This window comes from Marmota marmota, unplaced genomic scaffold (assembly GCF_001458135.2).
Source record: "Marmota marmota marmota unplaced genomic scaffold, marMar, whole genome shotgun sequence".
NCBI lineage: Eukaryota > Metazoa > Chordata > Mammalia > Rodentia > Sciuridae > Marmota > Marmota marmota.
In genome coordinates, this window is record NW_026000026.1 from 37,724,032 (window position 1) to 37,751,056 (window position 27,025).

Here is a 27,025-nt window from a genome sequence, read left to right on the forward strand (position 1 = left end):
GAGTTACATTGGTCCTTACTGGAATTCCTATGATCCCTCATTATATCTGGTTACATATGTTCATATATTTACATGGATTTTGAGTGTTGTTTTTATTTTGGTAAAGTATATAATGCATAAAATTTACCATTTTCCTTCCTTTTGAGTGTAAATCCAGCAGCATTAAGTACCTTCACACTGTCATGCAATGATCTACCACCATAAATTTTTCTTCTGCTCCACTGAAACCCTGTACCCATTAAACACATTCCCATTCCCACATCCCTCTAGTCCCTGGCAACCACTTCTGAATTTTATTTTATTGCAAAGAGAAATCATGACCTATGAGCTTGGTTTACAACCAGAAAAAAAAAAAAAAAAAGTAATTACATGCAGAAGACAGACGATGAAGGAAAGAGGTAAATTCAGAACCGGCTATATAGTACTTAGAAGACTCAGTGAGTGTGCTGGGTATGCAATGTGTGTGTGTGTGTGTCTTTAAAAGACTCTCCACCTCCCTGCCCGCCTCCTTACAGTTTGCTACTGGGTTTCTCTTCCCCAAGTTTCCTTAGTCTCCTAGAGGAGCTAGCATGGCCAATTTCCTTTGTAATTTTGGAAGCAGGTCTGTTGCCATGGAATCTACATTCTGACTGGAGTCGAGGTGTATAAAGGTGACCATTTGTTTTCAGTTTCAAAGATCTGGCAAAAAGATAGGTTGTTGCTCTTCTTCTGGAAAAGCCTGACTGGTAGGATTCCTTTAAGGGCTCAGCCCCAAGAGCTTTATCCCATCCCCTCGCCTACTTAAAAGTTAAAGCTCCAGGAAACCTCTGAAGGGGATTCTGCCGGCTCCATCACTTCCCCCAAATGGCTAATCCTGGAGGTGGTGCTGTTTGCAATGGGACGCTTCACAATCACAAGAACCCCAGCCATGGCTCGCAAAGTGGAACCGGCACCAAGAATGGAATCATGAAAGAAGCCCAGGTAAGAGGCCATCCCCGCTCCCCTTGCTCTGCACATTTCAATACTGTCTTTGCAAAGCTGTTTGAGGCTAACTCGGAAGTCCTCTGGTGAAGTGTATTTGATGTGTCTGGGCTTCTCATCGCAGCTAGTATTTTGACACGCTCGGCTGCCAAAAAGTTTAGGTGTGGAAAAAAAGGAGGGAATTCTTTCTCTTTAGAAGACTGAGCACACAGAGACCCACACAGCTTTAGATTTTTCGAAAATACACACTTAACCTACTACACTTTCAGTTTCTCTCAAGCACTGAGGGGGCAGGGTTGTGAAGGTTCAGACTCTTCAGCTAAATTGCAGTCCATCCAGAAACTTGTTACCTTCACGATGCTTCAGAAGGAAAAGAAGAAGTGAAAGAAAATTGTGCTCCCATTATGGGATGTAGATGGCATTTTTCCCTGGTACTCGCTAAATGTCTCTGAAAGGCGAGTTGTTTTGGGTGTTTAATAGAGCATTGTCAGAGTTTAGACAACTTGATTTGAGTCCGGTCTTTTGAAATTTGGCATCACAAAAATTCCTTCCTGAAACAGTTTAGAAAGTGTAGTTTACTGTAACGAGCATGCAGAAACCAAAGTAGTGTCTTTAAAACAGACTTTTTAGGGTCACCCCCCCCACACACCCGGATTTGATGCTTTTATTTATTTTTTTCTTTCTGCTTTTACTTCTGCTTTAATAGAAAGTTGGAAGGGAATGTTTAAGGGGGAGCAAGAATTCAAGAAATTATTCAAAGAGCCTGGATCTGTGAGTTTCTTGTTTAAAGGCAGTTCCACAGTTCCACACTTCCCACACAATGTCCTGTCACTCTGCTCCTGCAGAAGGGGTGAGCTTATCAGCCCTGGGTGCAAACTTAAGTAGCCAAACGGGTAGCCTTATTTGTTGAGAAATGAGACGCTACACAGGGAACCCCAGGCAATCTTTCATTATTCATTCATCCTAAGGTGTTGGCATCCACCTAGGGGAAAGGTCAGATTATTCTAAAATCACAGTACAGGTGGAGCTAGCTGGAGCCAATCCTCCATTCATTGAATTAAATCTGTGGGTCCAGTTGCAAGAGGCAGGAGGCACTATAGAGTCTGGTTTGTGTGTAAAAATTAGTGTGATCCCAAAATGTATTCCCCTTTTCACATTCCCCTAGCCTGGGAAGTATCTACCAGAACCTCAGGCCTGACCTCTCCCAACTGAGTATATGAGCAAGGTAAAGAGAAAGTGCTCATTCTCTGCTATTAGCATGGGGAAAGTCACAATAATATCAACGTGTATTCATTGTTCAATGTGCATTCAGATCACTGCCCAAGATGTTCCTTGTCCCTCAAATGTCTGTATCTCATTGACCATTCACCCGTGCACCTTCTGGATCATTCTGTCCCTGAGGGCTCTTTTTTGAAAACAGATGCCTTCAAAACTTGTTTTCCCTTTCTCTATCTTAATTTTATAACCATACTCTAATGTTTGTGTATGTTATAGTTACTGCTATGTAAGGAAAGACTCTAAGATCCTAAAGATTTCCCACTAACTGTACCTACAAGACTATCAAAAACCTTGAATATTGAGGTTTCCCTAATAGCAGGCAAAAATATAAGGGCTGCTGTTGTCTTTTCTGACAGCTCTTTCTGAAGGGCCATCCAGAGCCTGTTGGCTAAGATATATTTAGGTGTTGCTAAGTTGAAATTGGCTTCCACCAAGAGCCTCAATTATAGCTTAAAAAATATTTTCCAAAAAGAATAAACCCCAATGAGATCACAGTGTAATACAGCAAAAAGGGCCTATTTTCTTCTTCCATGATGTGAATGATGTTGTGTTTACTATCATGATCCTCAGTCACTAGTTTCACCCCATAGGCCCTTTGACAAACTAGGTCTTGAACAAAAACCTTACACATATCTGAGACAGTGGTCTTACAAATACTTTCTTCCAGGCTTAGCATCTTCCAGATAGAGTATCATCTAAAATTCTTCCACTTTCTCTGAAAATTCCCTCACCCTTTCTCTACCAGCTTTTTTTTTTTTTTTTTTTGGAACCATATAGAAATAGAGTTATCTCTTTTATATATTGAGGGATCCTTGAAGGTTCTGTTGATGGAGGGTTTGGCATAACAATTTGAAAATCCCTGTTAGACAGTAGTTTGGGAATCCTCCTTCCTTTTGTTCCAATGTAGCCAGGTTTGAACCCCCTCACTCTGGCTTGCAGGCTTGCTACCCCAACCTCAAGGCTAGCAAGGAGCCACACACTTTACATTCTGGGAACCTTCTTTAGTTCCTTTCTGAAGTTGTTTGTTTGTTTATTTGCTTTGTTCTATCACATTGCCTGTTTGATTTTTTCCCTCCTCTTCTTTTCTTTAAACCCCATTTAACCTGAAGATTCACTGAAAGTGGTTTTCAACAGTGCTTAGGTCTATTTCTTTGTTTACTGCTAATCCGTCCTTCTATCTGACTTTTAATAGAACACTGTTGTCCTAAAGGATTCCTTCTCCCTCCTCAAGAGCAAGTCCATGGAAAATAGAGAGGGGGCCTTTAATGTCCTTAATCCATAAACATGAGGTTTCTTATAATTTCCTATTGACTTAATTTCATAAAATTAGTTTGAATTATATTGTCTCCATAATTGCTTTTTAATTCACACTAATTATTTCTGATCTGGCTACATGCATTTATTAGGAAACCTGAACCTTGGGCAGTAGACATTGTGTTTTCATTGATCTTAACTGTGTGCCTCTGGATATGCATTTTTATTAAGATGAGCTCTGCATTTTCTTATTTAAATTGATTCTATAGGATAAAGAAAAAAATAGCGAGGTTTTCCTCTAACCATTTCTTTTCTGAAAAACACAAAGTCCTGGAGTTAGAGGCAATCCAGTGTTTATGGAGTTCTTGAACTGAATATTGTAATATTACCAGGTATGGAGTTGTAAGTCCTTAGAGCTAGTTGCTTTTACTATCTTTCATTCACTCATTCACCAGTAATTAGTAAGAATCTGTTATCCTTGGGACATGTAAAGATCAAAATAAGTTTATAATTTACCTACTAGGAGAAAACATTTATCATATTTTTCATATTAAAGTTAAATGAGCTGGGCACAGTAGCAAATGTGTGTAATCCCAGCACCTTAGAAGGCTGAGGCAGGGGGATCACAAGATCAAAACCAGCCTTAGCAAACGCGAGGCACTAAGCAACTCAGTGAGACCCTGTCTTTAAATAAAATACAAATTAGGGCTGGGGATGTGGCTCAGTGGCAGAGTGCCCTGAGTTTAATCCCTGGTACCTCCACAACCCCAAATAAAAGTTAAATGATAGTGTAGGACAAGAGCTATCATAAAGCAGGTATGATTTAAGGGCAAATTAGTGGTACACACAGAGAAGTTCAGAGAGACGGGAGAAAGTGACTTATATCAAGATTCTGCCAGGTACCAGGACCAGGCTAAGCACATAGCCCCATGAAGTGGCAGCATCATGCACCTTACAATGATGAAGAATCATAAATCATTGAGGACTTTGAACAGAATCACAGGTAGCCTAGCCCAAATCTAAACCCAAATTCGTGGTGTTGTTCCGGTGCCAGTTTCCTTTCCACTACTTTCTAGGGAAGCATAAGGTAGGGATTATAGGGCAGCTTTAGGGAACTAAAAGGACTCAAATTGAAGCCTGAAATATTGACAATGACAGATAAAATGGGGAGTTTATTCCTAGGGGACAAATGAGGAAATGTAGGGTAAGGAATCCCAGAGATGAATGTAGGAGTTGTTAGAGAAGAGGGCACAGGAAACATCATAAAGTATAATGACTGATCCTGGGGTCCCACAATGCTCTCTGAGGACATGCCCTCAGTGACCTAAGGACCTCCCACTGGGCCACCTCTTACCTTTTCCACACTACTTCCCAACTCCATCACCATGGGGACCAAGTTTTCTACATATGAACCCTAGAGAGACAAACTCAAGCCATTTCCAAACTATCGGACTCCACCCCTGGACCCAAGGCTCGTGTCCTTCTCTCTTTTTTTTAATTTTTTTTAAAAATTTGTTTTAATTAGTTATACATGACAATAGAATGCATTTATGCACTCTGATATATCATACATAGATGGGATATAATTTCTCATTTTTCTGAGTGTATATGTTGCAGAATCATATTGGTCATACAGTCACATATATACACACAGTAATAATGTCTGTTTCATTCTGCTATCTTTCCTATCCCCAGATCCCCTCCCCTCCACTCCCATCGGTTCCCTCTACCTAATCTAAGATAACACTATTCTTCCCTAGTCCTCCCTCCCCCCACTTATTGTGAATTAGCATCCGCATATCAGAGATAACATTTGGCCTTTGGTTTTGTGGGATTGGTTTATTTCGCTTAGCATGATATTCTCCAACTCCAAGGATTTACTGGCAAATGCCATAATTTCACTCTTCTTTAAATCTGAGTAATATTCCACTGAGTATATATACCACATTTTCTCTATCCATTCATCTATTGAGGGACACCGAGGGTAGTTCCATAGTCGAGCTATTGTGAATTGAGCTTCTCACAATGCAAAATATATTCATTCCATCTCTAATAGTCCTGAAGTATTACTTCATCTTAGCATCACACAAAAGTCCAAGTCCAGACACACAGCAAATTCCTCGAAGCTCTGAGTTCCTATAAAATCAGAAAGCAAGTAATAGACTTCCAAGATACAATGACCATGAGAAGATAAGTTAAACATTCTTATTCCAAAAGGAAGGAGTAATACTCCAAGGCAAGACCAAAACCCAGCCCAGAACACATTAAATCTTAAAGCCCCAAGTCTGGCATCTTGTGCCCATAGAGAGACTGGTAGGCACCAAAGCCTCCAGCAACCCCGCCCTTACAGCTTTGCTGGTCAAAGGCCACATGGTTACTCTCTCAGGTTCGTTTTGCACTCTGCTTGCAGCTTTCCCTAGCAGGTGTTGCACACCACCTGTAGCCATTCCTTTGGGGAATCTTAGGGGCAGTTCTACTCCCATGGTTTTATTAGGCATCAACCCATCAGGGACTATTCTGACCCAGAGCAGACTTCTGCCTGGCCTTTAAGAATTTTTTTTTTTTTAATCTCAGTGTAAGTGTCCAAGATGCCATAACTATTGCATTTTGTATGTCTGCAAAATCAACACTTTGTGGACACCAAGATCTGTCCCTGGCATGCACTAAACCTGGGCCTAATTGAACCAAAGCTGCAGTGGCTACAAAGCACTTTACCAGAAAGCCAGAATCCTCAAGCAGTCATGGCAATATGCCTTAGAAGAGAGCCCTGGACTTGGTCCTTTGAGCAAATTTGCCTGGAGTGCCTCTGATCCTGTGATGGGAGAGATAGCCCTGAAGATTTCTGAGATGCCCTCCAGGAATTGCCTCATGGTCTCCTTTTATCCATGATAATCTCTTTACCAAGAGATTGCTCCACTACACCCTTATGCTCTTTTACTCCTTTCCTCACTATACTGTGAGATTTTCAAATTTTTCTTTTCTGCTTCCTTTTGCTCCCAAGGTCTCACTGTCAATATGACTAAAGAGTGTTACAACATCTTCCAGTCACCCAGGTCCAAAGCTGCCTCCACATTTTCCGGTGTATTTACATTTACAACCCTCTCCTGAATAACAATTTCTTCTTTTAAGTCAGTTTTTTGTTACTGTAACAAAATGATACTAGGTGACTTTATAAGAAAAGCGGTTTATTTAGCTCACACTTCTGGAGGTTCAAATGTATGACGCCTACATCAGATCAGTTCTGGTGAGGACCTCAAGTTGGGTGGCATCATGATGGTGACAGTGCAGGCCAGAGAAAGAGATTATATCATTATACTGGAAGCCAGAGTGAGATGGGGGTCGTTGCTCTCCCCTATTGACCTAAGAACATTACAGTAGGCTTTACCTCTCCTCTTATAAGTTCCACACCGTCTCCCAACTCTGCTACCCTGCGGACCAATCTTCCAACACATGAGCCATGTGGGAATAACTCAAATTATTTCCAACTCATACCACCGAGTATCCAAGATACTTAGTGTTCAAGATTTTACTGTTGGTTGTTGTCCAGGGCACCTTCACAAGGACATCCCCCTATGTGCTCTCTAAATAGTCCACAGAATAGCCCTAACTTATTTATAGGGTATCTTCTTCTTAGAGCATATAAATGGACACTGCAAGTTATCTCATATCTCAGAAATGGTTTGGTTACATTCTGTCATCCACATCAGTTATAGTCCAGCCCAGATGAAAAGGGAGGGGAAATAGACTCTATTTCTTTGTGGGAGGAACAACGAAGTTAAAATGGTAAAGATTGTGACTGACTGGAAAGATTAATGTAACCATCTTTTGAAAGAGTCCAATACAATTGAGATATATCCACTATGCTTGGGAACACAGAGGAGAGGGAATCTGACCTAGCTGGGAAGACAAAACGTCACTCAAGACATCAAAATTTGACCCACTTCAGGGAGTTGGTGTAGAACATGCCTCAAAGTTTCCTCAACTGAGGCACAATGAGAACAAAATTTCTATCAACCATCTCTTGTCTTTTATCAGGTAAGGGGTACTCCCAGAGACAGCATTTTTACCCTTCCTACACATGGGCTGAGTATACTTCTGTGGTCAGAGAAAGCCTTCAAGCTGATGTGTCAGTGTTGTGGTACACCAGACATCACCGGAACCCATGAGGGTCTGGCTGTACCACCAAGAGCATCTACTATAATCATAGTTATTTGTGAGTAACGGAGGTTTTAGAAGAGGATTGATGTGATTAGCTGTGGTTTTCTCTGACTGTGATTTTAATTTATGATGACTTTTAGAACACAGTTTGTGAATTATCCCTGAACTAATGAGCTAATCATCATAGAAGACAGGATAATGTTATTGAGCAACATGAACAAACTTACTCACTAAACTTGGCAAGGAGATAACAATATATCCATGTTGAATGTCACCATCATAATTTGCTCCCTTTGCATTCTAGCAAGAAGAAAAAAATAAACCATGAAATCTTACGAAATTGAACAATATATGGTAAAAGACATCAGAAAGGATAATGAATAAAAATCAATTGGAGAATGTAATTGGAAAAAATAAAACATTTACAGTAGCACCAGAAAAATGAAGGACTTGGGAAAAGATGTAAGATGTAAGTTGAAAATTAATTTGAAGAGAATATCAAATGCTACAGAGGAACATGAAAGAAAGATGGAATAGGTGGAAATCCATGTAATACTCATGGATAGGTAGCCTCAAGATGAAAATATGTCAATTCTACCTTTGATAATCAATAAATTTCATGTGATTCCAGTAAGACACCATATTTTGAGCCGGACTTTATTTTTTTATGGAAAAATGAAAAGGAAGAATAAACAGAAAAAAATAGAATAATAATGAAGGGTAACTAACACTGCTAACTAGTAAACCCTATTATGCAATAAAAGTCTTAGAAGAGTTTCATATAGTATACAAATAGATAAATATTATTTGAAAGTGTTAACCTCGATTCATAAAGTAGTAAAACATGTAGATTTTTAAATGATACTTATATGTGAATTATCTTTACACAAAAATCAACTGTCTTTCTGCATAGCAAAAACAAAACAAAGATAACCTCAAAAACATCAAAAAGCAAATTACAGACTGTGAAAATGGTTATAATTTACATCACAAAATGCAAACTTTTTAATACATAAATGAGTTTAGGAAATCAATACAGAAAAAAATCTAAACACTAAAGAAACAATAATAGGCAAAATATAGGAAGGAAATACTAAAGGAGACACTAAAGCTTAGGAAAGGAAAAAGAAAGAAGGAAAGTTGGAAAAGGGAAGAAAAGTTATATGCTCACATCAGGTTTTATGAGAAGGGAAAGAAAAATCTACTTTTCCAGTTTGTGTATAAAAAATACAAAAGCAATTTGAAACTTAGTTTGAATGATTTAGTTATTTAGATGAGCATAAAAATAATGGCATAGTTTTTTTCATACATTTGTTGATCAATTGTATATCTTCTTCTGAGAAGTGTCTGTTCAGTTCCTTAGCCCATTTATTGATTGGGTTATTTATTTTTTTGGTGTTAAGTTTTTTGAGTTCTTTATGTATCCTGGAAATTAGTGCTGTATCCGATGTGCATGTAGTAAAGATGTTCTCCTACTCTGTGGGCTCTCTCTTCATGTTATTGTTTTCTTTGCTGAGAAGAAGCCTTTTAGTTTGAATCCATCCCATTTGTTAATTCTTGATTTTATTTCTTGCGTTTTAGGAGTCTGGTTAAGGAAGTCAGGACCTAATCTGACTATATAATAAAGATTTGGGCCTACTTTTTCTTCCATTAGGTGCAGGGTCTCTGGTCTAATTCCTAGGTCCTTGATCCACTTTGAGTTGAGTTTTGTGCATGGTCAGAGATAGTGGTTTAATTTCATTTTGCTACATATGGATTTCCAGTTTTCCCAGTACCATTTGTTGAAGAGGCTGTCGTTTCACCAATATATGTTATTGACATCTTTGTCTAGTGCTCCATTTATGTACAATGGATCAAAATGCATTCTGCTGTCATATATACCAATTAGAGTAAATTTATAAATAATAATAATAATAATAATAATAATACAGTTAATGAATAAGATTGTTGTTAGATACTATACATCAGGCCCTTTTGTATAATTTGCCTCATTTAATTCTCTTATTGATACTGCCAAGTGGATATTATTACCATGTTTGAATAGATGAGGACACTGAAGCTCTGAAACCATAATTAACTTACCCAAGTTCACACAGCCAGGAGGAAATTGGGACATAAACTTGAGACTATCCATGCTAGCCCAACTTCTTTTTACTCCCAGTAACATTGCAGGGTCCCATGGTGTCATTACCACAGACCTAGAGATTCTTATTTCAAGAACCAAATATAAAACCAGTTGCCTAAAGTATCAATACATGAGAAAAGAGTTTAGTATTTCCTGTAATCACAGAATCAAAGAACATGTTGCTTCAATTCCCAATACAAGCTATTCTGCAGTGAAAAACATTGAGAGGTAAAAAAGGAAATAATAATTATAATAATCTCTAACGAGTATTGAGTTCTTTCAAAGTGCTAGGCACTCTGTTTTATGACATCATTTTGCAACAGTCCTATGAGGTATTATTGTTTGACTCATCATGGCAGTGAGGAAACAGTCTTCGGAACTTAACCAAGGTCACCAGATTACAAGTATTAAAGCCAGGTTTGGAAGTCAAGTCTGCCCAATCCTATAACCTAATTTTTTTCCCTTAGTTCTCAGGCTTCTCTGAATGCAAAATATGATTAGGAATAGAATTGACACCTGCTTCCTCAGAGAGCAGGCCAACTGGATTCAGTATTAAAGGTCAGAGTCAGTGTGAATCAAAGGCATTATGAATTGTTTTGCTTGCTAGCCTTTTTGTTCTTCACTAAAATTTGAGTTCATCTTCACAAATGACACTGAAATGTTGCATATCAGAACTTTTAATATGCAACATTTTCCCACTCATAGACAAATTGTATCAAGTGAACTGACTACCTCCCATGCTTCACTTTAAAGAACTCTTGAGTTAAATAAATGGAACCTTGAGTCATCTGGACTCAGATTTAGCCCTATCTGGGCTCAAGGGATAAGCTGCCTGGCACTTAGAACACCTGGAACTTTCAGAAACTTTCTGCAGGGCACATGGCCTCCCTCAATAGGCAGTTCCTTTTGTACAGTATTTCCTGGTAATACGGCTATTTTAGATATGTAATGTGATAGAGGAGAAGTAGGTGTAGATTCTTTATTTTAGACGTAGATCACTTCCCACTGAGTGATATCATCTAATTCTGCCCCCATTGAATCTGCCTTGATCTAACGACTTACTAGGCCAATAGAATGTGACAAAGGGACAATCTGGGATTTTTTGAGGTTCAGTCACAAGAAACATTTCAGTTTGAATCTTGGAACTCATACAACGTGTTTGGAGGAAGCCCAAATTGCCCCAGGAAGAGCCCAGGTGGAAAGAAAACAAGTATCCGAGCTGTGTTCCCGGTTGAGATGTAGCACCAACTCTCAAATGGTATGAGTGACCTCGAATAAGTGGATCTTCCAGCCCTAGCTTCTATCTGCTCCAAATGATACTGCATGGCACAAAGAGAAAATGTCCCAACTGAGCTCTACCCAAATTACAGATATTGTTTTTCTGAGCAAACACGTGATCATTGTTTTAAATTTAGCGGTAGTTTATTAAGCAGCAGCAGAAACCCACACATGGATATTATATTTCTTTAAAATGCCTACAAAAGTCATTTTGCAATCTTTTTTTTATAACTATTTCCAGTGCTTGCATTTACTTTTTGAGGGAAGAGTTTGTTTTGGCCATCTGTTTTTGGCAATGATGCCTTTCCCTAGACTGTAAACTTCTGTTTTGTTTTGTTTGGCGAAGAGATTGTATGCTTAAGTTCTTAACCCAGTGATGAGTGTTTGGCTGTAAAAGTCAAATACAATGAATGTAAATACCATCAATGCAAAAAGCACCATCATTTAAATATTTCCAAACATAAAGTGTACTTATTCAATCTGACAGGGCCTGTAATGTGTTGTGCCTTCTGCGAATGAGGAGTTGGCTCAAGAGAACGTGTGTATTCAGTGTTTCATTAATTAAAAGAACAGATATTTTTAAAATGTATTTGATATATTTTAACTGTGTTATTTAAAAGAAAACATGTTGTTAAGTATATTTACTATCTGCCAATCATAAATTAATTTTACTTATTCGTTAATGTTTTCCAGAAGTCTTTTTCTCTTTGGAAATACCATTAGCCGTAAATTGATATTCAACTACTTGCAAAGAATCTATTGCCTTTGTTTTGAAATATTCGTAATCTTCTCACTAGAATCCTCTTTTCTCATGTATATTTAGGAAAAATGGCTCTAGGAATTTGGCTCCCCTCACTTCAGATTTACTTTGTACTTTAAAAAAGCAATAGATGATTCTTCCGTCTTTGCTTTCCTGAATTTTTATGTTTAACTCCTGGTCCCAGAATGTGCAGGTTGGAGGGACCCTTATGATAACTTCATGCACTAAATCTCCTTGACTAACCCTGATTTCAAACATTAGGTCTCAGAATGTTCATCAAAATGTCATAAACCTGGCAAAATGTATTGTCCAAACCCCATTTTTTTTAGACTTGGAAGGAAATGACACAGACACCTTCTGTTAGACCATGAATGCTCAAAGCCTGGTCACCATTATTGTTCTCTAGATCTGGCCTAACTGGGCCTTCAGAAGTTGTCCAACAAGAAAACTATATGTAAACCCCGATAATCCTTCTAACCATGAGTTATATGTGGCTGTTTGTCCTCTGCCATGTGGTTGTTAGCCTTTGAGAGGTCAGGGATACCTTTGAGAACCTGACAGATACCTGTTATAGAAAAGTAGATATGTCTATGATCACAGAAATTTCTATGTAGAGAATTCATCTATTCCCTCATGTCTTCAGATCCCCAGGATATAAATGTTAGCACTGAAATGTCTTTATCAATTATGGTAACCCTATACTTACAACCCAGCCAAAAGTACCAACAAATCATCTATCTCAGAGAAGATGTAGGGTGAAGGCGTCACAGAAAGTCACCAAAGACAGAAAACCACACATAGAAAATCAGTCCATAAACTCCCTGTGTGTAAAACATTTATTTTAAAATTATACTAGAATTTTGCATTCTACTCTGTAATAAATTTATATTTCCTTTACTACAAGAGTACTTTCGTGTCTTCACTTAAAACTTTTGAGTAAAACTATACTCCCAAGATGGATATTTGTGTGGTAACTTTTCATACCACAGTTCCCCTTGAATTTTCCAGGTAAATCAAAACTTCTTAAGGACCTCAGATACAGTGAGATTCACAAGCCTTCCACTTACTAGTTGTGCCATATTGAGCAGGCAGTTTTTTGCCTCTGATCTAACCCTCACAAAGGTATCATGAAGATTTAAATAATTTAAAACATGAAAGATTCCCAGTAAATATGTTATACAGTATATACTCAATAAATTATAACTATTATCTATTAAAGCTTACAGCTATCTCTTTCACCTCTACTACTATCATAAGAGTGGTCAGTATGATGCCTGGCATATAATAGGTGCTCAATAAATAATAGTCTTATACTCTTAAATTTCTTCATCCAATGGTAACTTCTTGATCTTCATTCTACTTGGCCGGTCAGCAGCATTTGACACAAGTATTCTCTCCCTTCTTGCTATAGTTTGGATATGGGTTCATCTTATGCTCCAAGCTTCATGTATTGGAGCCTTGGTCCTCATTCTGCTTGTGTTGAAACTGGGACCTTAAGAGGTGAAGCCTAGTAGGAGGTCAACAGGTCACTGGGGGCATGCCCTTGAATTGATGAATGTTAGTTCTCATGAAGTCAGTTTGCTGACTTAGTTCACATGAAAGAGAGTTGTTAAAAAAAAAAAAATGAGCCCAACCCCTGAATCTCCCTGCAACCCCCTGTCTGGAAATGATCTCCTCTCCTCCCACACATGTTTCTATCATTGTGGTGCCATCTGCCATAAGGTGATGCAGTCAAAGGGGTTCTTGCCAGGATCAGCACTATGTTTTTGGACTTTCAGCCTTCAAAACCTCTTTTCTTTGTAAGTACCCAACTTCAGGTGTATCATTTCAATAGAGACAAGCAGACTAATACACACCTCCTTAACGCCTTTTTTTCTCTTGGCTTCCAGGATGTGACTCTCTAGATTTTCCTTCTTGTATCAATAGCTACTTTTTTTGTAGTTTCTGTTAGAGTTCCTTCTCATTTCTTTTACCTATAAACCATGGAGTGACCCCAGGCTAAATCCCAGTATTTTTTTTCTCCTAACCACATATTTCTCATGATGATCTAATATTGTCTCATTATTATTTATATGTAATTATATATATATATATATATATATATATATATATATATATATATATACACATATATAAAGAGAGAGAGGCATTTTCAACTGACTGTGTCACACACACACACACACACACAGTAGACATTTCTGTCTTTCTTTTTGGTCTTTCCACTTGGATCATCAAAAGTCTTCTCAAATTTAATACCTACAAAACTGATTCCCTGGTTTTCCTCCTTCCCTCCCCAACCCTGTTTACTTTACAGTCTTTCTCATCTCAATAATAGCAGCTCTATTCTTTTTGTGGCTCAAACCAACATCCTTGGCATCATTCATGACTGTTCTTTCTCATCCTTCATATTCCGCATGCAGTCTGTCAGCAAAGCGTAATCCTTCCTTTACAACAGATCCAGAATCTGAACACTCCTTACATTTCTCTCAGCAACCCCTCTGGCCTCAGCCATCATTACTTCCTGCCTGGATTAGTGCAGGAGCTCCATGTCTTTTCTCTGTGTTCAGTTACCTACTGCTGTATAACAAATCAACCCAACACATAATGGCACAAACAATGACTGTTTTATTATGCTCATTGATTGTGCTGGTCAGGAATTCAGAAAAGGCACAGTGGGGACAACTCTTCCCTGTTCTATATGTCTGGTGGCCTCAGTTGGGAAGACTCAATTGGCAGGGCTGGAAGAACTGTGCCAGAATGATCCACCTCCAACTTGGAGTCCTCACTCCCAGGTCTGGCACCTGGGTTATGATGGCTGAAGGGTTAGACAAGCCAGGACTAAACGGGATGGAAGCAATCTCAAACAAGATGACTAGGTTCTGGGGAAGGGACCATCCTACCTCTCAATGGGAACAGTATCAAAGAATTCCTAGACATGTTTTAAAAGTGCCAGGCTCTGCTTGTACCCTTGCCCGCCGTCTGATGCCATCTGTAAGACCATTCTCAATGCAGCAACCAGAGATCCTGTTGAAAGGAAATCCACAGCTGCCGTTCTTCTGCCTAATTCTTTCCCATGGCTAGCATTTACTCAGAGTGAAAGCTAAAATCCTTACATTAACCTAAGGCCTCAGGGCCTGGTACTCCCTGACTCATCTGCTGCTACTTTCCTTTGAATTCACTCTCTTTCAGCGCCTCACTGCTCCTTGAGCTGGCTGGTCTGTGACATTCGTACTTCCTCTTACCTGAGCCTGAAACACCCTTTCCCTGGACATCCAAAGGTTCACCCTTCCTTCCTTTCAAGTCTTAGTTCATCACATGCTCTGGGGGACTTAGGCTCACAATCCTTTCTGAAAATGAAAGAAATGAAATTGCAAAATTCTTTACTTGTCCCTTCCCTGTTTGTTTGTTTGGGGGCATAGCAGGGATGGAACTCAGGACACTCTGCCCCTGAGCCACATCCCCAGCCCTGTTTTGTATTTCATTAAGAGACAGGGTCTCACTGAGTTGCTTAGTGCTTCACTTTTGCTGAGGCTGGCTTGCAATCCTCCTGCCTCAGCTTCCTGAGCCACTGGGATTACAGATGTGTGCCACTGTGCCCAGCTCCTGTTTTTTTTCTTTACCATTTAATACAATCTGTGTGTATGCACACATGCACACACACACACACACACGCACACACACACACACAGTCACATACATGCCTACACATAGAAAGACACACATACAAACACACTAATTTATTTTCCTATCCGTTGTATGCCTCCACCTCTAGATTATGAGCTCCGTGTGGGCATGGATTTCTGTTTTATTCATTCATCAATCTTCTACACCTACACCAGAGCCTGTACATAGTAGGTATTCAATAATATTTGTAAATGAATAAAACTACTCACTTTTTTCCTAATATGTTGTTTGAAATCTCTTTTTTAATCCTGTTTTTTAATTCAAATTTCTATTTGCTACCCTGCTCAGACTATATGCGGCTTTCTTTATAACCTTTAAGCTATATTACCTCTTATTAATTAATTCACAGGTTTTCTAACTCTTATTGAAGAACATGTATACTAACTATGATCCTCTTTGTGAAAATTGTTAAATCTTTAGATTGTTTTGTGTGACTAGGTAGCTACCCACTTTTATACTGCTTTCCAGTTATTATATATAATGTACTACAAGACTGAGACAGGAAGCATGTTTTAAGCAATTGGAACTTTTTGAAGAAAATGAAAATAGAAATTAAACATTATTAACTCATTCCAAAAATTCTTGTTACTTCTTAGTAGAAGATAAAATATATCAGGATTAAAGGGGAAAGTGGATAATCCCCCAGGGTATATTGGCCTGTCATCGGGTACTAATAAAACTCTGCATTTTCATAGTTGAATGCCTGAGAAAAATCAGCCTGATCTCTTTTTTCACTAATGACTCCATAAATGAGATAATTTTCTAAAATTTTATCTAATGAAATTATATATTGAATTACATGCTAATAACTTTAGAAATTCTAACTTATTTGGTCCTCAACTGACCTTATGAGGTTAAAGTATTACTATGCACATTTTCTAGATAAGTAAATTGAGCTGTACCAAAGTTAATTGACTAAGTAGCTAGTTTAGCAGTGTGAACTGGTCCCAGGATCTGTGTTTTTATCATTAGATGAAATGCCTTTTCCTTCAACATTTTATTGTGAAAATTTGCAAAATAATTCTATAGGAAGTAATCATATATCTACCACTCACATTCTACAAGTTTTTTTTTCTATTTTTATCATGTTTACTCATCTATCCTTCCCTTAATCCATCAATCAATACATATATTATGTTAATTTAAAAGAAAATTATAGAATCAATAAAATTTATCACTAAAACCTTTAGCATGCATATTGCTAAGCAGATGTCCATATTTGACTACAGCATTTTTTTTACTTGAGTTAATGGTATACCTCAAGTCTGTGTATTTCACTGCATGTAAATTTTAACTCAAATATAACAATTAATTAATAACATTTGTTATTACTAGATAAGATTTCATGAGAAAGCTTTGACTGATGGTGTTCTAAAACTTTGTAGTTAATATTAAGGGGTTTAATCTCTAGAAAAGATAGTCAATCTTTAAATTAGCATCTAATCAGGTAAAGGAAGGGCTCACTAGAAGGCAATCAACTAGAGAAACATCCCTATTATATACCCATAATACCGAAAGGATCAAAAGCTATTTTTCTTTGGGTTTTTAGTATAATCCAGATAGTAGGAAGAGAGGTTAGGTGTGGAAATCCTTATGATTACCTTTTATCCTGTCTTCCTACACATGGGAACCAAGAATCAGCAAGCGTAAGTGATTACCTTTAAGGTCATACCAATATTTGATGTCCAGTCTCTTGATTTCCATTCCAGATCCTTTCTGGCAAGTTGCACCTTTTTTTGAAACCTCAACTTGTTAAGGGAAAAATCAGTGACTGTAATTATTTGATGAGTCTCAAAGTGGCATCTGCAGTTACAAATTTCTCCAGTTGCAGTTTCAAAATTGATACTTCAAAATTGCATTCATCAGAAGTAAAGACAGCCCTAAAATAAGAGCCACATGTAGAAAGCTTCCTTTCTGCATGTTTTGGGACCTCAAGTCACAGAATCAATGACAATTCAAGTCCTCACACATGAGGATCTACTCTGTAATTGCCCTTTTTAAAACAGTGTTAATCCTAACAACAGGCTTTCAAATTTCATGTAAGAAATCAAAGTTTGTAGAATAGAACCACTATTTGAACCAGTCATTCCATTCCTTGGCATATACTCAAAGGACTTAAAATCAGCATACTATATTGACATAGCCACATCAATGCTTCTATCACTTTAATTCACAATAGCTAAGCTACAGAACCAACATTGGTTCCCTTCCAGAGATAAATGGATAAATAAAATGTGATATATATATATATATATATATATATATATATATATATATATATATATATAATTTATATGTATGTATAATATACTATATAAATAAGTGCATATATATTATTTTCTAATGTTCCCATACATCAGCAAAAAATTTAGCAAATATCTTCATAGAGCTGCAGATGAACATTTGGGAATGATTATAATAACTGACAGAAGGATACAAAAATAGGAGTGGGTTGTTTATCCTCACTGGTTTTATGTTTTGTCAAATCCTATTATGGTTTGGTTATGAGGTGTTCCCCCAAAGTTCTTGTGTTAATGCAGGAATATTCAAGGGAAATGATTAAACTACTAGAACTTTAACCCAATCAATCCATCCTAACTTGAGTGGACTGACTGGGTGGTAACTATAGGCAGGTGGGGCCTGGCTAGAGGGGGTGGTCACTAGAAGCATGCCTTGGAAGGGTCCATCTTTCCTGTATCCCCTTCCCATTTTTCTCCCTGCCTCCTGGCTGGCACAAGCAAAGATCCTGTTCTCTGCTACATTTTTCTGCCATGGTACTCGGCCTCATTTCAGATCTAGAGCAATGGAGTTGGCCGATCATGGACTGAAACCTCTGAAACCATGGGCCCAAAATAAACTTTTCCTCCTCTAGGTTATTCTTGTCTGGTTTTGGTCTCAGCAATGAAAAGTTGGCTAACGCAGAAATTGATCATGGCTGTGATTAACCTGACTACGTGGTTCAGAAGCTTTTGGAAGTGGTTTGTGGTAAGAGTTCTTAAAAGTTTGGGGATGCAGGCTAGAGAAGACTTAGAATGTCATAAGCAGAGCTTAATGGGTGAGTCTGGCGGGCACTCAGAAAACCAGAATGCACATAGGAATTTGAACAGTAAACACTGTGCTTATGAGATTTTAGAGAGGAGTGAGAACTCATTTGGGATTTGGACTGGAGGCCATTCATGTTACATTATGGCAAAAAAGTTGTCGACATTTTGCCCATGTCTTGAGACTTTCTGTGAGGCTGAATGTCAAGGTGATGGACTACTTAACCTGGTGGAAGAAATTCAAAGGTAGTACAGAATTCAAGAGGTGGCATGAAAATTGTTGGCAGCATTTAGCCAAGTTTACTGTGAGAATCAAGAGTGAAAAGCAGAGCAGAAGGATTTTTTAAACTTTCAGTTTGGCTAGAAAAGTGTATGTAAAACTGAGGGCAAGGAAGATATGTTGGTTGAACAAATTATCAGCACTAAAGAAATTCTAAGTATTTTTTCCACAGAAGCAATGGAAAAGATATCTTGAGAGCATCTCAAAAATTGACAAGACCACACCTATCTCAGGCTCAAGGGTGTTAAAGTAAAAATTCCTTTGAGAAGAGTTCATGGGGGCACCCTGCCTGCACAGGATGACCTAGAAGGTGTTTCCATCATGCCCATCCATCCAGACACTCAGAGGCTACTGCAGTCATGATCCCAGGGAGCTCAGCTGCTGCCTGAGTTGGTGGCAGACCATGTGGTGGTGGTTCTGCAGGAATGCAGGATGCTAAAGTTAGGAGGTTCCTAAAGATGTCCACCAATATTTCAAAGGAAGTCTGGGAGGCCAGGAAAAAAAAATGTAGCAGGATTGGAATCCCTGCATGCTACCTATGACAGGGTGATGCGTGAAGCTGTGAGGTTGAGGCCCAAGCTGAAATGGAGACCCCAAGAATTAAGAGATACGAGTAAAGTGGACTGTCTGCAAAAGACAGCTGCTGGGTACAGAGAGAACCAAGCTCAGAAAAAGGGAAGAGAACTGCGACAAGCAAGACCAAAGCATGAGCCTTGTAAAGATGGCATCTTGCCACCATGTGCCAAGAAGCAGGAGTTGTAGCTATCGGACTCTGCCCAGCTGGGTTTTCAGTCTTGTTTTTGTCCTATCCTTTCTTTCAATGCCTCTATTCCTTCTTTTTAGAATAGAAAGGTTTACTCTGTGTCACTGTGTATTGAATAAATGTAACTTGCTTTTAGTTTTTATATGGGCCACAGCTAAGAGCCTCAGAGGAGGCATTGAACTTAGGGGCAGTGCTGTAACTGTAAGATTATGGGGACTCTTGGACATGAACTAAATGCATTTTTCACTGTGAGATGAACGTGAGCTTTTGGGGGTCAGGGCAGAATGTTATAGTTTGGATATACAAATCTCCCAAGAGCTCTGTGTTAATGCAGGAATATTCAGCAGTGAAATGATTAGATGATGAGAGCTGTAACCTAATCAGTTATCCTAGCTTGAGTGACTGACTGGGTGGTAACTGTAGGCTGGTGGAGCATGGCTGGAGGAGGTGGGTCACTGGAAGCACGCTCTGGAAGAGTTCATCTTTTCTGCAGCCCCTTCCCTTCTCTCTTTCTGCTTCCAGGCCACCACAAGCAGAACAGCTCTCCTCTGCTATGCTCTTCCACCTCTGATGCTCGGCCTCACCTTAGGCCCAGAGCAATGGAATCAGTTGACCATGCATTGAAATCTCTGAAACTGTGAGCCCCAAATAAAGTTTTTCTCTCCTAAGTTGCTCTTGTCAGATATTTTGGTCATTGTGTTAAAAAGCTGACTAACACAAACCCCCAAGTCAAAATTCACCACAGTTACAGTTTCCTTTTCCTTTAAAACTGAATCCCTTTTGCTTTTTGTCTTCACCAGAATCTGAAATTCATACCCGGGACCCGATCTTTAACACTCATATATTTTGACTACTGGTAGAGCTATTTGATTTTATTTTATATATGAAGCAACAGAGACTCAAACAGGTGTAGTCTTTTGCCCAAGTTCTCAAAATAACCTCTACACAATATACCCTTGGACATCACAGAACCAAGAACAAACCCTCTTGGGGCCTTTGGCACTAACACTTTTTGTCAGCTTGTGGGAATGATTTAGGGTGCTTAGGAAAATCCCACAGCAGGATTGTGAGTTTATGACAAGAGAGGATGCCTGTTCTCTAAGGGGTCATGCCTCCCATTGGTTAAATTTTTACCAATACAATGGAATAAAATGTCTACAGACTCAGTATTATACTCAGAAATAAAAGTACTGAACATGGTAATCTGTAAAAAAATGATCTACTGGCCAAAGTAAGTCACAAATATCAGTTTTATTTCACTAAGTATAACATGCATGCTATACCTAGGTCCCAGGTCTGAGTACCTCAATCAAATGACTTAGGCCTTGTGCCCAGCCATTACTTCAGGCTCAAAAACTATGAAGGCTAAAAAAATGCCTTCATCTGCTAAACTAGTTGATCCTGGAGTACAGGTAAAGACTAGTCAAGGTTAGGATTGTTCTGGGAGATGTTATCTTTTTTTCTATTATTTGCCATCGATACCAGATTTCTTGGAAGCAACGAAATAAATCATAGTGCTTTATTCTTAGTGAATTGGCTGTTTGGAGACATTATACTTATTTTTCATGGACTTGAAAGGTTTTTATGGAAAATAAAACAAGATGTGCTGCTTTCTGTGAATAACAAAGTGAATCTATGTACACTCAACTTGGCATTATCTCTTCAAACGATGATCCAGATTATATGGAGTGACAGGCAGTGAAGGAAGGTAGAGAAGCAAGAGGTATGTGCAACAAAGAGTCAATTCCTAACCAACACAGAAAGAAGCAGCAGTTGACTCCCTGGCAAGTTTCTGACTTTCTGGGTCAGAAGGATTTGTGCTTTTGCGTGCTGCTGAATGGCAGAACTTGTTTGGTCTAGCCCCAGGGAATGGGAAGTTTTGGGGTGGGAACCAAAAACCGCAGCTCAGCATCAACTGGGAACAAGAAGAAATTGGTTCATTTTGATTCAAAGAGTGGAGAAAAAAACATTGTTCCTAGTACAAGTTCGGTTCACTGAACTCAGCCAAATGACTCAGGAGCCCCACCCTCCTTATAACTCATCTATGAGTCATGGCTGCCCAGCAGCACCATGAAGAAATGCCACAGTGCATGCCACACTGTGATGTTCAAAACCTCCTCGGTTGGTTCATTTCTGTACAGTTTGGAGACTCTATCCTTTTGATTTTTAGTCAGAGGGTCAAAATTCCAGAGTCAACTGAGCAAGTTGGCTTTGTTGTCTTTTTCATCCACCAATTGCCATGAATCACTGCATGTGAAATCTGCATGAATATCCTTTTCCATGCCACCTTCTTAGGGCACTTTTGAGAGTGTATATCTGATCAGGCCATCATTTATTTTAATTCATCAGTGGCTTCTCTTATTAGGATCAAGGCAGCAATTCATAACTTGATTTACCTGTCCTGCATAACCTCAGACTGCTCATTTATATATCTATTTATTCATCAAATATTTACTGAACACTTGCTACCTGTCAGAGGCTGCTTTAGGTACTAGAGTACTATCAATGGACAAAGTGGAGAGTCCCTTGTCGTGGAACTGACATTCAGCCACCCCTACCCCTCACTTCCCATGCTATCTCAACCTTCTTCCACTTCCCCAAGCTCTGTTTTCTTTTGGAGAGACTTTCTACTCCTGTTAAACTCCTACTAATTCTTTATATTTCATTTTAAATAACATCACCATCTCTCTTTTTGTAAGTATTGTTTTACATTTGTATTTCTATCTATACCAGAGGTTGCCCATTTTTTTTTTTTTTTTTTTGCTAAGGGGCAGATAGTAAATATTTTTAACTCTGTAGGCCATTCAGTCTATCACAGCTACTCAACACTGCCATCATATCACAAGAGCAGCCTTGGACAAAACATGAACAAATGGTTGTAGCCATGTTCTGATAAAGTTTTGTTTACCAAATCAGGCTGTGGGCAAAATCTGGCCTCTGGGCCATAATTCTCAAACATCTGAACAACAGAATTTCCTACAATGATGGAAATGTTCTACTAAGTCCTCTCCAGTATAGTAACCACAAACCACATGTGGCTGTTGAACACTTGACATGTGGCTAGTGCAATAGAGGATCTAAATTTCTAAATGTACTTAATTTTAATTAGTTAAGTTTAAAAGTAACTTAGCCATGTGTGGATAATGATTACTATATTGGACAGCACAGGTCTAGACCATGAGGTCAGGAGCTGTGTCCTTTTGCTCACTTCTGTGTCACCTGGACCCAGCACAAAAGCTGGCACAGGGTAGGTATTCAATCCTACTCTATATGTTTATTGAATGAATGAATCAATGAAAAAGTGCTGAAATATGAAATGATAATGGAACTCTTATTTCCTTTTAGCTACCATTATGGTACTTGATTAGATGTTGGGATACTTTTTTGCTTTCTAGTCATAATCAATGTGTGCATTTTTATCTCTCTACTACATATGAGCTTGATGAGGATGCAATCTCTAATGAGACTACCTGAGTAATCTATTCATGCCTTCTCTTGCACAGAACAGTCAATCTTCCCAAAGAGTGTTTGCAGGTATTAGTGGAGAAACAAAAGATTCATCCCATGGTTACTTTATTTCTGAAATATATTCCAATCTGTCTTGTCTCAGAGGTCTAAATTCATGCTTCCTTCTGGCTTCAATTCTCAAGTTGTGGAGATAACAGATTCAAAGTCTTGGCTTTTTCTGCTTTATAATCTTGGCCAAGTTGCTTAACACCCTTGTATCATTTTTACTAAGTGAAGATAATTCTTAGGGATATCATGCAAATAAATAAATAAATTCTTAAGAATATCATGTAATGGCCATAAAAGCTTTTGAGCACCTTACAGATAAGCATTATTCTAAAATGGCACACTATAATTGGTCAAAAATGTGGTATTTATTCTCAGAGATATTTAATTGGTGCATTGTTTTTTCTGGTTAATCAGCCCAACTTAATAAAAGCTCTCTGTTCCTCAAGTGAGCCAGGTGATTATAAGCAAGGTCAAAAGAATGCAACCTTACAAGGTGGTGAATGACAGCCACTCAGCTCCAAAGTTGAATCATGTCCAATAAACTTTGGCACCTCCACCCTAGCTGCCTCCCCAGGTAGGTTGTAGTTTACAGATCTTTGTGCCTTGCATTCCTTCTGCAGTTATGATAAGGTGGCATTCCAACGATGGCACAACTTTCTTATACAGTACCTAAAAGAGAATGTCTGCCTTACCTTGCCATGGGAAAACTTTCTAATATTCAATTCCAGGGGGTTGTGTGCATCTCATCTTCAAGGATGTATGATGGGAGATCCAGCTAGAGGTCTCTTCAAGGCCCTAGGTCCTCATTTCATACCAATGAATGTTCAAGCCAGGTCTCCTCTCCTGGAATTTCCTTCCTCCTCTCCTCTCCCAAGTTTCCCAGTCTTGGCTCTTCCTCATTCATTCATTCCTTCAGAAGATATTCACTGATCATCCTACTAAGGCTCCATTTAGACCCACTCAGTACAATCATGTTGCTCCTGTGAATTTCTCAACTCACCATTCTGGTTGTACCTATTGAAGTCTGTGGCTTTCCTCATGGACTGCCCTGGTTACTAGCCAACTTATCAGGTGAATGAACCTGAAAGTAGTGATGACAAGAAACCAACTTCACCTCTCAAATACTGAACTGGCTCATCAGTAAAAAGAAAGGGTTGGAGTAGCTAACATAGAAAGTTCTGTTTATAACCTGTCTCTTTATCTCTGACTTCTGGTGTCACTGAAGCCTCAAACTTGCAATGTACCATTTTCCAACATGTACTACTTAATAACAAGAGATGCTTATTAAATCAAGAATTGAATCTTTGAGTTTTCTGGCTTACATTTTCCCAGACTCAAACTAGAATTTTGGTCAGCTCAGGTGAGTCCTGAGGTAGAAGTTTCTTTGAAGAGGTGACTTTCTTCTCAGACTGCTTCTAAACCCTTTTAAGTAAGGATTAGACATGAGGAAAAAATCAATTTGTGCTGGGAATTAAATACAGGACCTCAGCTTGCTAAGCACAGACTACTCTGCTGTCCTCTGGAGTACAAGAATTTTAACAATATTTGTATTGTATGTATGTATTAAGGTACTAAGTTTTATAATGTGTAAACTACCAAATCTCAATAGCATAACTCAATAGAAATATCTATCTCACTCATATTAAGTCAAATTGTCAGTAATAGAAAGTTGGGAAAGGTGGAGAAGACTCTGCTCTGCAAAACTTTTCAGGGGATCAGCAAACAAAGGCCCTACATTTTTTAATGTGTAGCTTCCAAGGTCACCTTGGCTGTCAATATTCAGATGACAATAGAACAGAGAGACTTATTGTCCAGGTGCAGAAGTGGCACATTTCACATCTACCCTTTTCTAATTAGCTAGAACTAAGACACATGGTTACATTTGTATAGAAGGGATGTGGAAAATGTAGCCTCACTGTGAGAAAAGAGAAAAAAAATGTGATTGGTGAATAACCAATCTTTGCCACACTGAACAGTAGTGTTAAAATATTTGAAGGTCCTTTGTGTGAGATAATGAAAGCTACTATTTTTGCAAGTTATCTTTTATTTTCTGTTCTCTTTCTAATGAATAGAAAATATTTATTTAATGACTTGTCCTTTAATATATTGTTAAAATAGTTTTATAAAACAATAAGTTAACTGTACTGATGGTGTCATGCAGCAAGAATATTTAGCTTGGATCGTTTTAGTGAAGCCACAGCTGGGCCTTAAGCAGAGCTGGTCATAAAGCAGGCAAAAATAAATAGATATATAGATAGATAAATAGATAAAAATCAGGAAGTACAGCTAGGGAAAAATTGCAGAAATTACAGAAAAGTGACAGCACACGAAAAAATTAGGAAAGTATAAAAAGCAGGGTATGAAGTGGACATAGTTTAATGATGCATACAACAAATGGAAGATGGGAATCAGGCTGGGCATCATCTTCTGCTTTCAGCAACTTAGCTTTATGTTGAAACTAACACTTCCCAAAGAAAGCTTTTGTCATGGCATAGGTAAATTTATATAAAAGGTGGAAAACACATTTGATACACATACTGGGCTATCCAAAGTTTGTTTTTCACTTCAGTATTTTTATTAAACATTAATTTTTTATTTTTTTAATATTTAATTGATTTTATTTTTTAAATACAGGACAGTGGAATGCATTACAATTCTTATTACACATATAGAGCACAATTTTTCATATCTCTGTTTGTATATAAAGTATGTTCATGCCAATTCATGTCTTCATACATGTACTTTGGATAATGATGTCTACCAAGTATATGACATGTCATATAAGCAAATATTTGTTGATTCAATAAATATTTGTTCAGCATCATGCATAAGCCCACAGGCACACAAGGGGGATGCAGTAATGAACAAGAAAGTTCTCTCCTCTGGCTCTTACAACCCAGCTTCTGTATACTGCAAATCCTCCAGAGGCGGCAGAGGTCAGTAGTATTTAAAAACCCTTTGTGTTGATGGTCATCTCTCTCTCTATCTCTATCCAAAGGAACACTTTGGAAATAGCTAGAGATAAAATTATCTAGCAAATGCAGAATTGAGGAGTCAGGATAGAATAAACAAACCACACAGAAGGTGAGTGCAGTGGTCCAAGAGAAAGGTGATTAGTATCTCTCTCAATTATATCTTAAGGATCTTTCTCTCTATCCATTGCCACTGCCCTTATCTTCCCTACTCTCATCCTCCAAGCCTTTGATCAATTATCCCCTGATTCATAAGATATCTTCTCCATGTTCTAGCCAGTGTTAGGTGCATCTTCCTTCCAGTTCCCACAGTACTCTGGACATCTCTCTATAGTACATCTCTCTTTCTAATGGATAGTCAGTTTGCAGTCTATTGTGAGCACATTGTGTCTCCTGGCAGAGCATTAGCTAACACAGGCAACCCATTGAGGCTTGGTTTAGGTTAAAATCCAAAAATTTTAAAAAAAATAAATAACGATAAAAACAAACCTTTCAGATAAACTTACATATCCCATATCGTTTTCATTATCACATCTTCCCAGTAGCTTAACCATTTTATCATTATAAAATGTCCCTCTTTACTTCAGATTACAGTTTGGTTTAAAGTTTATTAATATAGCCAGTCCAGCTTTCTTATGGCTACTGTTTACTTTTTAAAATTTTATTCTTTTTTTTTAGTGGTTCGGGGATTGAGCCCAAGGCCTCACACATGCTATGTGAACACTCTGCCATTGAGCTACATACCAAGCCCTTGATTGCTGTTTTTATGATCTTTTTCCATTCTTTCCATTTTAACTTACTTGGATCTGTTACTATGAAGTGTGTCTCCAGTGGACAACTTATGGGTGGATTTAATTTTGTTTTTATTTAGCTTGTTACTCTGCCACTTGATTGAATTGGTTCATCCATACCTTTTACAGTTATGTTTAAGGGAGTTGGATTTGTGTCTGCCACTT

General features: G+C 38.3%; 1 protein-coding gene across 2 annotated transcripts in view; it reads left to right on the plus strand.

Moving 5' to 3' along the window:
* Nucleotides 1-525: 525 nt before the first annotated feature.
* The window catches only part of Sptlc3 (serine palmitoyltransferase long chain base subunit 3), a 139,220-nt gene continuing 112,720 nt past the window's right edge, over nucleotides 526-27,025 (plus strand). For both annotated transcript variants that reach the window (XM_015476042.2, XM_048811319.1), the window contains exon 1: nucleotides 526-960. In XM_015476042.2, coding sequence (XP_015331528.1) covers nucleotides 844-960 — 117 coding nt within the window. In that variant the 5' untranslated portion in view covers nucleotides 526-843. The remainder of the gene's footprint in view (nucleotides 961-27,025) is intronic.